This window comes from Nicotiana tomentosiformis, chromosome 12 (assembly GCF_000390325.3).
Source record: "Nicotiana tomentosiformis chromosome 12, ASM39032v3, whole genome shotgun sequence".
NCBI classification, from domain to species: Eukaryota; Viridiplantae; Streptophyta; class Magnoliopsida; order Solanales; family Solanaceae; genus Nicotiana; species Nicotiana tomentosiformis.
The window spans coordinates 114,426,031-114,438,252 of record NC_090823.1 but is presented as its reverse complement, the minus strand read 5'-3'; the positions used below and the strand labels follow the sequence as shown (position 1 = coordinate 114,438,252).

Genomic DNA, 12,222 nt, shown 5'->3' with positions numbered 1-12,222 from the left:
CATCACGACGCCTGTGATGAGATTTTGGGTCGTGATACAAGGGTAGTTTTGTCATTTGGTTGCTTTATCTATTTGTAGTCAAACCTCTCTATAACAGCCTCATTGGTTCCAGATTTATTTGGCTGTTATAACAAAGTGTGATTATAAAGAGCGTATACTATAACATAGTATGAAAATTTGTTTCATAAAATCCTTTGCTTTTATTGTGAATAACTGTTATATAACGACGTTGTTATAAAAAGTTATGACCGTATAACTTATACATAGATGAGTTATCTCATGCTAGTGGTGGGATAAAATAATATATCAATTTGTGTATTAAATTATGCCGGTATTAGTTATACCAAACATAAAATGGCAACCAAACATTGTATAAATATAAGGTAATCTACTCATTTCTTTTATAAGGAAAAGCTCTTATCTCTTTATGCAGCTTACTGTCAATACAGCTTTTCCCTTCTACATGTTCTGCAATTTCTTCCAAATGTGACAAGGCAGAAAATTGGCTGATGTTTAATTTTCTGTTGATTTAATCATTGCTTGACAAAACGGCTTTGAGACCACATCATATGTCTGAATACAGAATATAGGACCTTCTGTCAATTAAACTGAGGTTGGTAAATACAATAGTTATCATGCTTTTTTGCTTGCTTTACATCACCTGAGATACAAAGAAAAAGCCTTTCATACGCTGCAGCCATTTTGGTAGCAGTAAACAACTTCAAACCTCTCTCCCTAGCAAATCTCCCTTTCTGCTTCAGAATTACCCTTCCATCCTCCCAAACCTCATACAAGACGTTCTTCAATTCCCCTACTGTAGGTGCATATGTATACCCCATCTCTTTGCTAACAATAATAGACCCCGTAATACTTGCAAGTTTCGTCGCTATCAAAGGCTTACCAGTTAGGATTGCTTCCAACAAAGTATGATCCAAACCTTGAGCTCTTAATGTTGGGTTTATGAATACATCTATTGCATTGTAGAATCTTGCTAGTTGAGCCTGTTCCAATGGTCCCAAAACCATCACATTATTTAATCCGAGGTCTTTGTATCGAGCACCCCACGGACCATTTCCAGCAACTAGTACAATGACATTGTCCCTGAATGTTGAGTTTTCTTTGAAAATTTGTTGTAAGGCTTCGAACATTAAAGGATGTCCTTTATCTTTAACCAACCTCCCGGCTAACCCCAAGATTAGGGACTTTGATCTTGGGATTCCTAGGTTTAACCTAAAATCATTGCCCTTCGAAATATCAGGCTTGAATATCTCCTCATTGACACCATTTAGAATGACATGAACGCGTTCTTCTGGGATCATATAGATCCTTTTAAGTACATCTGCTGAGTGATCGCTCGTGGCAACGTGATGAGCATAACTTTGGAAAAACTTTACCTCTTCGATAACCTTCTTCACTCTTTCAGTCAAAGCATTTGATTGTGGATCTTTAGTATTTCGTACAAGTTCTTGTATGATATCAGAATGTATAGTTTCATAAGCTATTCCATGCCAGCTAACTGCAAGATTATTCAGGTTATTTGATCTAGTATGCCTGAGGCCTACACTCTCTGTATGAATCACATCAAAGGGTCTTTCTGTCGCGTTTTCTACTTGAAATTGCTTCCAAATAACAGCTTGGTCAAGATATCCCGCAGCAGTAGGCCTCGAGATATGAAAATGGAGATTGCTCATTCGGTATAAAGGAAAGGATGAGTTGGAGGTTGAAGCTGTGAAGATATGAAGCTCATGGCCACGTTTGGCTAAGGCTAGATGGAGTGTTAAGGCGTGTCGTTCAAGTCCTCCTGCGTGATGTTCATCAGGCCATTTCTTGACAAACAGAGCAATTTTAAGGAGTTTTTGAGGTGGTTTTGATGAAAAGACAAGATGGTTCCAAGCTTTTGAGAATTTAAGGAGATTAATTGGTTTGTTTTCATTGTTCACTGTCATTTGGATGTAGGAATAGCCATAGCCAAAGAAATAAGACCAGTAAAGAAGAGGAATAGGTGAGAAAGCACAGAGAAAAACAAGAATACAGCAACAAGATCGAAAACTGAAAAAGGCAGTTTGATCTTTTGCCATGACTGTTTAATACCGAGAATCTCAGTCTTTAAATCATCCCAATTCCTTTTCTGAAGATGGAGTAGTAAAAGATAATCTTGGTGTAGGAAACAAGAAGAAAGCAACCATGACTAGATGAAAGGAGCATGATTTTGGGAAATGAGATTCATTTCTTTATTAAGCCTCTCTCTTTCCAGATCTAACACACAGCTGCACATGATTGTGAGCTTGTTCAAATCTTAAATAATACTCAAACATATATAGAGGTCCTCAATTTAAGTTGACCAAATTGATTGCCATAATCTGCACAGGTTTCAATCCATAATATAATAAACAAAGTCGCAAATCTCGAGCAAAACAAGAAAACAATAGTCTTAAGCATTGATAATAAGCTAAAGCAAGTAAGAAACTGTCCCAGCAACAGGATAAAGTATTGTCTTTCTTTTCCTAGTACCTAACTGGTGGAAACTTCAAAATTGAAGGTTGGGACATCAATATATGTTTAAGAATCCGATTGAAGTACAAGCATATTTTACTCATTACAGCTTCAATGTTTATATGGAAATGCTTGCCAAAAACAAGTTGGAGTGATCAGATTTGCTTACTAGCTGGTCCAAGTTTTGAAGCTTGCGAAGTGCCCTTGGTCAGACAGCAATTTTTTTTTTTGTTTCAGGGTAAGAATAAGAAGTTGGAATAAAGTAAGTATGAGCATACTCAAAGGCATGAAGATGCACATAAAATTTACTGCTTCAGAAATCAGATGGTTCAATGTGGCTCCTATCATCTTTCATTTCCTTGATCACTTAGCTCCTCTTTTTCTAACTTTGAATGATAAGTTTCTCGGTCTATATCCCTCATCTGCTTTTCCATTTCACAATTTTGGTTGCAGAGTGGATCTACCTCTTGTTTCATGTCTTTTACCTGTACCTTTAAGCCTTTCATTCTCTTTTGAAATCTCCTTCTTAACCAAAGTGGTGCATTTTTGTTTTTCTTCCAAATGTTCATCTGGAAATGACATGCTTCGCCAAAAGATATTGGTGAATCAGCAAGTAGCAAGTGTAATGCTAATTTAGTGTGATATTGTCCGATTTGGACCTATGTCGCACCATTTTCTTGTGAAGACCTCACACTAATAAAGAGTATTTTTACACCACATATGTAGCTTTACAATCTTTTTAATTACCAATGTGGTACTTTGTTCGCATACTTACTCTTCTCCTTAAATCAAGTTCTATGTTACCCAGCACCATAATCGACAGGTCTCCCCTCGAACAAAGTTCCACCTTACCCATGACCACGCTCCATGGGATAATTTTTGAAATTCACTATGTGTCACTCACGTAACCGAGCATCTATGGCTACGAAAGTCCAAAGCTAGCTTCTTGTGAGCATGCTCTCCAAGATAACTTTATCCTGGTAAATAAAGTAAATCAAGCCCCCACGCCATCAACTCCATCTTCTTCGCATTCGTCTCGCTGCATTAGCTCCGATATCAATTGTTGGGCTCATTCAGTTCAAAGATACTCTTAACATAGTGTAATATTGCTCGCTTTGAGCTAAACTCACATGTTTATCCGCAAAAGACCTCATACCGTTAAAGAGTATATCTACTTTTACTTGGCACGTTTTGATTTTTTACGCCCTTTAAGAAACAATGATTGACATGATAATTTTACTACAATAACCCAATTAATTGATACCCAATAATTGAACCCAAATTTCCAAATAACTTCTGAAGAAAAAAATACTCTAAAGAACAAGGGAATAAAAGATGACTTTAGTGGACTTTTGTGTTTAACGAAGGGTGATAATGAAGAGTTCTCAGTGAATTCCAATATTGAGCATTGGAAAGCTATAATTGACCATTATTTATTCAAAAAATGTTGGTAAATGAATTAAGGGTAAAAAAGGAAAAAAAAATAACTTCTCCTGATATACGTAAAGTGACAATAAAAAACTATTTTTAGTATTCCTGCCAAGTAAAAGTGAAAGGAGGAGTATATAATAGGAATGTTGAGTGTAATTTACCCTTAAAATTAATGGGTTTGATATATGAGAATTCTCAACTACTGAACTTCTAATAACCTTAATAAATTGTACTGGAAACTAGTATATTAAATTGCCGTCACATGGTCCCACATGCACACTCGTTTCGCTAATCTATGCTGTTTAATGTAGATTCCTTTCATTAATTGCCTCTCGAAATAAAGTTTAAGATACTCGCCTAGTTGACTTCTCGAAAATATTTAGTTAAAACAAGTATCGATACTTATTCTGATTTAATAAAGTTTACCCAAATAATTCGTAGAAGATTAGAATTCTAACATTGTACGGGGTAAAATCGATTCACATTGAATGCTCGAATGATAGAATGACACATGAAACTTGAGATAGACGGAAGGCAAAGTGGAAACAAAGGCCGAGGACAATAGCTTCGATTGACACTGGGCAAACCCCGAAGGGAACATCGTTAATGGGAGCAAACGAATATTTGTCACCAGATGACATTTAATAAAGAATATTCCTCAGTATTAAATATACAATCCGTTATCGAGAATTTTGGCATTCATAGTCTGCCGTTATATATTCATCAAAGGCCCTCATTATTATCATTTAAGAGGCGCTTGATTCTAGGACCTTGTTCCCTAGGTATAGCTATAAATAGTGGCTTTAACAACTATTGTAGGACACGAAAATTTTGACAAACCGATACTACACATTATGCTAAGCTCAACAATACTTTATTTTCAGTCTATCGATATTCTTAGCGCTGTCTTCGGAAGTCTCGCTCCCGCAATTAAGTTGTTTGCTGCCTTATCTCGATTTCAACGCTAAGTCTTACGTTTTATTTAATTTCTTTATCATCTTGGAATCAAATCGATTTGCTTGTCTATAAATCACGTTATAAATTCAACTATACCATTTTACATGTAAATAGTTTGGCACCCACCATGGGGCTTAGACAGTTGCGTAATTGAATTGATCCTTGCTTCTGTTACTAATATGTTTGATTCTTTGTTTCTTAGCATAAAAATTGTGAAAAATGACACCTAACGATAACAACATCGTACACAACGTTGAGGTCCAAAGAAATCCACCTCAACATGAGAATTTGATCAGTGATACCCGCAACGAGGAGGACGTAGCCACGCCGATTCATGGCGGGCAATATCCATGACACATATGGGAGGAAACTCCTAATGATACTGAAGACGAGCATGTTGCGCAAACGGTGAGGCTCCTGATAGAATAACAAAAGGTTATTATGGGCCATCTCTCACGGCAAGACCAGGCCATGACAGAATTGAGGCAAGCATTGTTGGGTGCTTTTAACAACGTTAAGGGAAGGGGTCACGTTCCTCCCGATGCTCCAGCGAATCAAACAGCCCAAAGGGTTGATAACAACACCCCAAAGGGTGAGGTCGGCTTCGACGCGGCCGGGGGGATCGGTGGCGGATCTGACAACAACAACGGTAATGGTCCCTTTAAAACCGAGCTCATGCGGTTTATGAGGGAAATAAATGCCCGAATGGACCAAATTCCGCATACACCGCCAATGTTGAAGGGACCAGATTCAAAGAAGTACACCCAGTTGCCGTTCAAACCAAGCATGGTACCAGAGTTAATCCCGAAGTGGTTCAAAATGCCAGGCGTACCAAAATATGACGGAACTTCGGATCCTCAAGAGCACATCACCACATATACAACGACGGTGAAAGGAAACGACTTAGCTTCGGACGAGATCGAGTCGGTCCTGCTGAAGAAGTTCGGGGAAACCCTCATGAGGGGGGCCTTGACATGGTATTCACTTTTACCCAAGCATTCAATAGATTTCTTTGTGATGCTTGCAGATTCTTTCATCAAGGCCCATGCCGAGGCCAGGAAGGTACATGCCCGAAAGGCCGACATATTCAGAATCGCACAGGGAAAGTCTGAATTGCTATGGGAGTTTGTGGCCAGGTTTCAGAATGAAAGGATGCTCCTATCGGTTGTGCCAGATGAATAGAAGGCTGAGGCATTCACTAAAGGGTTGAACCCGAGGAGCTCCGACGCTTCCCAGAAACATAAAGAAAGCCTTCGAGTTCCGAAAAACCACATGGGCAAATGTCCACAACCGTTATAAATCGAAGATAAGAATAGAAGATGACTAGTTCAGTTTCCTGCATCAACCAAGGTTCGGGATCGAGAAAAGAACAAGGATAAGTTAAAGGACGATTCTGACGCAGATCGGCGATCTTCTAAGGGCAGGTTTTTGCCCTATGAAAGGGCCGAACGACGCGATAGAGGTTTCCGGTCAGTGGACAGGTTCGTTACTGATAGGAGAACTGACCGAGGCTGGAATAACAGATCATTGCAGGACAAAAAGATATCAGGCTCCCAGAATTCCACCTACCCTAGACTATCCGAATATAATTTCAGTGTCAGCGTGGTGGAGCTGGTATCGGCGATGAGGAACATTAAAAAAGCATAGTTCCTGAGGCCGATGAGGTCTGATCCCAGCCAGAGCGATCCTACTCTATAGTATGAATATTATGGGACTAACGGCCACCAGAGTGGAGACTGTCAACATCTGCGCGAGGAGGTGGCGACATTGCTGAGAAACGCCCAACTCAGAGAGTTCTTAAGTGACCGGGCTAACAACAACTACGGCCACAACCGAGATAACACATAGCCCTAGAAGATAGGAGAAGATCCTCCACGACTAGTGATCAACATGATTTTCGGGAGGAACGAGATTAATGGTGTAACCTTTTCAGCAGCAAAAAAGCCAAAGGTATCGGTGACTCATAGCAAGAGACTCTGGGAAGTCGTCGGGGAAGATATTACCTTTGCAGAGGAGGACGCCGATGGACTCTTACTACCGCACAACGATGCCCTGGTAATTTCTCTTAATGTTTTAGATTTTAAAATTAAACGTGTTTTGGTGAACCCAGGAAGTTCAGCCAATATCATTCCATGGAGAGTGCTGGAACAAGCTAAGCTAACCGGAAGCATCATTTAGGCCACAAAGCTCCTCGCCGGGTTCAACTTAGAAAGTGTGACAACCCGAGGGGAAATCCTGTTTCCCACAAATGCCGAATGGGTCATGAAGACTACCTTGTTTGAAGTAGTAAACGATGACATGAGCTACAACATTATTCTTGGCAGATCGTGGCTACATGAGATAAAGGTTGTGCCATCGACGTACCATCAACTATTGAAATTCCCAACTCCAGAGGGAATTAAACAAATAAAAGGGGATCAACCGATGACAAAGGAGATGAACACAATCTCGGTTTCCAGCAGTAAAGGGAAGGAACATGCGGCATAGCAATTACAGGAACCAACGCCTGCTCCCGAACCAGAAGAAATCGACAAAGAAGAGGAGCCATCGGAATCCTATCAAGTACCAAGGTATTTCCAGGTACAGGTTTGTCAAAGAAGAGGTAATTCAATTGCTTGATATCGCTTCAATCCGGGAGGTAAAGTATCCTGACTGGCTAGCTAACGTTATAGTAGTTCCAAAAAGAATAATAAATTTTACATGTGCATAAATTATAAGGATCTGAATAAGGCGTGCCCAAAAGATTCGTTCCCATTGCCAAATATTGATCAAATGATTGATACGACAGTCGGGCACGAGTTGATGAGTTTCCTCGATGTCTATTTTGAGTAAAACCAAATCAAAATGAACCTGGAGGATCAGGAAAAGATTTCATTCATAACGAACTTTGGCACATATTGCTACATTGTGATGCCTTTTGGGCTTAAGAACGCCGGAGCCACTAATCGGAGGCTCGTGAACAAAATGTTCGAAAAGTAAATAGGGAAAATAATGGAAGTTTTACATAGATGATATGTTGGTTAAGTCTTTGAATGGAAGTGACCATCTAAAACACCTCCAAGAAACCTTTGGCATCCTAAGGAAGCATAACATGAAGCTTAACCCCGAAAAGTATGCATTCAGAGCCAGATCCGATATATTTTTGGGTTACCTGTGTCACAAAGGGGGATCGAAATCAATCCCGATAAAATTAAAGCCATCGAGGACATTCCCGATCAGTTGTCAAATGTGAAAGAAGTACCGCTCTAAGCAGGTTCATTTCCCGGTCTTTGAAAAAATTCCATCACTTTTTCTCACTTCTGAAGAAGAAGAAAAAGAACTTTGAATGGACTTCGGAACACCATTAGGACCTAAAAGACTTGAAAAGATAGTTATCACCCCCCCCCCCCGGGTTACTATTAAAATCGGAGGAAGATGAACAGTTGCTAATTTACTTAGAGGTCTCGGAGGTAACGGTAAGTGTCGTTCTAGTACGGTAAGACCAAGGTACGCAATCTCCTATCTATTATGTTAGCAAAATCTTAACGGGAGCGAAAACTCGTTACCCGCACCTCAAAAAATTGGCCTTAGCTCTCGTAGTCGCCGCTCGAAAGCTTAGACTTTATTTTCAATGCCACCCGATAGCCATGGTGACAACTTTTCCCCTGCGGAATATCCTTCACAACCCTGAATTGTTAGGTCGACTAGCCAAGTGGGCAGTCGAAATGAGTCAATTTGACATCGAGTATAAACCCAGGACTACGATCAAATAACAAGTCTTGGCTAACTTTGTGGCCGATTTCAGTCCCGGACTACTGCATTTGGCAACCAAAGAAGCGGTGATGGTGTCAGAAATGACATTAGGAGTTTGGACCTTATTCATGGACAGATCTTCCAACGTGAAAGGATCCCGTCTCGGGGTAGTATTAATTACGCCCACAGGAGAAACCCTGAGGAAGGCCATAAAACTTATTCCCTTGACTAACAACGAAGCCGAGTATGAGGCTTTGATTGTATGACTTGAATTTCCCCGGGGACTAGATTCTGATGTCATTGAAATCAAATGCGATTCCCAACTGGTGGTAAATCAGGTATACGAGATCTTTGACACCAAAGAGGAACGCAGGCAACAATATGTGGCAAAAGTTAAAACTCTGCTTGCACAGTTCAGGGAATGGTCAATCACCCACATCCCGAGAGAAGAAAATGCAGAAGTAGATGCACTGGACAATCTGTGCTCATCCACTGACGAGCACAAAACACACACTTAAATTTGTGATCGCCAGTCAAAGATAGTATAGTATAATATCGTGTCCACATGGATTGGATTTAAATAGTATTCTTGTAGTTTCTAGCTTGATTGCTATCCAGGAGGATCAACAGTTGAGATTTATGTGATTAATATTAAAATTTAACTAAGAATCTAAAATCTACAGCTATTGACTAGTGACTATCGAAATAAGGAATAAGCAATTAAGGTTATCAGTGGAAGAGTATAGAGTTTTGACAGAATAAGTGCAAGATAATTATTCGGGATCTAACTCTAGATAATTCACTTCCAATGTTCAAGTGAGTCTCTTGAATACACTCTATTATTAGTTCAAACGTTCAGCAAAAACTCTTCTCTCGATTAAGTCTTAACCTCACAAGATGAACTGATTTAAGCACTGTGAAGATATGCAAGAATGCGTAGTGGATCGATCTTTAGGAAAACCTCTTTCGATTATTCTCCTAAATAGATTTAATTAATGATTCAACTAGCCTCTTTCGATTACTTAGATTAATCTATGAACTCAACCAATAATATATTGCAAAGATATCACAAGTTATGCCTCTTTCGATTACAAGAACAAGTGAACATAGATGCAACAATTAAATCTTCCAAAAATAATTCAAATACATAAAAATAGTTATAATCCACAAACAATCATCAATACACCAAATCCATCAAAATCCAAAAGGATCTACTCCACAGATATGGAGAAGTTCTTCACAAATGTAATTAAAGTATAGGAAAACATAAATTCAATCCAAATCCGGATCTTGAGTGAAGAAGGAATGACGAAATCCTTGTGCTTGTGTTCTTCCAACTCCTCCTTAGCCTCCTTGGCCTCTTTAGGTTGAAAATGTGTCAAAAGTCCCAAAAATAGTGTTTTCTCGTGTATTTAAGCCATCCCCCAATAAACTCCGGACGAAAATACCCTTTTTAGCGGAAATGAAATGATACTCTAATATTTTTGCACTACCGCATCGCATGCTGTGCCGCAACATGCGGCACATTTGTGCGTAATTCCAGGACACTTCACAATTCACTTTCTAGGCATAAATTACACTGTCGCGCCGCCCCATGCGGCGCGGTTGTGCATTTTTCTTAGAGTGATTTCGCTTCTTCAATTTTGACATCCAAACTTGGTACTCGACCCCCGAACGCGATCTCGGTTTAATCCCTTGGGCTTCTACTCAGACTTCAAAGCTCCAAATAGCTCGAATTTGCTCCGTAAAATCTAAATAACTTGGAATCACTCATACATGTAGTAGAATACATAATAAGTGCAAAACACTAGTAATTATAGCTCAACATCAGTAAAGTGCAGTGAATTAGAGTGCAATAAGCGACTAAAATACGGGTTTATAGTCTACCATCACCCCACACTTAAACCATTGCTCGTCCTCGAGCAATCAAACTACACTTCACATAGACATGACCTTTTTAAACAACTCTCATAACTTATCACACCAAGAATAATCAAACAGATTAAGCGCAATACTGTAACATCCTCGCCTCAAGCTTTGACTCAAAAGAACAACGCATTTTTCACAACCTGCTCACTTACTCTAACACAAAGGTCAATGGCATTACCTTTCCTTCATAAATCAAGTTCCCTCACATAACAATATAGAGTAGTTTCACACACAATAAAATTCAAGAACACATAGGAACTCGGGATAGAAAGAATTAATTCACTCTCATAAATGAAATTCATGCTCCACAAAGAATGTACCATAAGCTTGCCCGTAGTGTACTACTCTACTAATTGAGCTCATTCAGTCAAGGATCAAGTATGACTTTATTTGGTTGTAATATAAGTTGCAGGATGGGTAAGATATATTTGGATATAAGCATGACTACACCTCCTTAAGCACTTTAATACATACAGTTTAATCATTTAAAACTCCATACTTATGTCAAACCATAATTTCACCTTCACGTCAATGTACGTCAACTCCCAACTTCTTTAAACACAAATACATCAAGAGTTACCACTATCAATGAATAATTGCATAACAATGCAACTATAAATTTTTTTCAATTCAAGTGGCTCTTATTTTTATTTTTTTTAAACAATGCACCTTTCTCCTTATTTTATAGTTCCACTCAAAAGCCAAACCAACACCCCGCACTTTAACTTTTACAAAGTTCATAACAAATTCAAGTGCTCGTGAGAGGTAAAATGGGTAAGGCTTGTAATGTGGTTGCCAAAGAAATAGGATTACAGGCTCAAATGGGTTAACTAAGATATATAACAATTAGGTGGGTATAACATATAACTGGCTCAACAAAGAAATGCCTATATCACTTCCAAGACTGAATGAAACTACTATTTCGCTTTGCAAACACACGAGGGAAGTTCTAGACATCAAATGTACTGCATAGAATACCCAAAACCTCACATACACATGGCATATAACTCACTCAGTATCGGACTCATCAAGACACTCTAATCAAAGTAGTTAAGCAAAGTTAAGATTATACAATTTAAGGTACTTATACAAGAGACAAAAACTGACCATAAGCATCACAACTAAAGCATTTACTATTCTCAAGGCATAATAAAGTCAAGAGATATTGCTTTCATTTAAAATCACAGCACAAGATTTTCTACTCCTAAAAAAATAAAACTAACTACACCCCGTTCAAACAAAACCCTTGGAAAAGAACTTTGACACAAAGGAAAATCAAGGGGGAATTCAGACGCTACCAAAAAAAATCTTTTGTCTTTTTCTTTCAACTTAATACCTCAAGAAACCTGTCGAATGACATCCATCATCGGGAAAAGTCAAAAAATTTAGAATTTTCAATCAAATGAATTACAAAAACACACATACACATAGATATTTATACATTCTATTCATATATACATCCCCACCCCACATTTTAAATTGTGTCATGTCTCTATGATACACAAATAAAAGCAAGAGGTAAGGAAAACTTCCCCGAACATCTAGTCGGGGTTTGAGTCAAAGTTGGGCTCCAATCCTCGCGCCCGAACTAGTGCACTCATCCATGCATATAGCTTCTTCTCGGCCTTCTTGGGGTACACCCCACACTTTTCTTTCTCACTCACTGCAGCCTTCTTTTTC

At 38.9% G+C, this 12,222-nt stretch overlaps 1 protein-coding gene across 1 annotated transcript; it reads right to left on the bottom strand.

The window, feature by feature from the left end:
- Positions 1-368: 368 nt before the first annotated feature.
- Positions 369-2,291, bottom strand: LOC104105329 (uncharacterized). Its single transcript, XM_009613592.4, has one exon. It carries the CDS (start codon positions 2,076-2,078, stop codon positions 600-602), a length of 1,479 nt encoding a protein of 492 aa, XP_009611887.1. The 5' UTR covers positions 2,079-2,291; the 3' UTR covers positions 369-599.
- Between the last annotated feature and the right edge of the window lie 9,931 nt (positions 2,292-12,222).

Coding starts and splice junctions, on each gene's coding strand:
- LOC104105329 (XM_009613592.4), bottom strand. CDS start 2,078: ATGGCAAAAGATCAAACTGCCTTTTTCAGTTTTCGATCTTGTTGCTGT.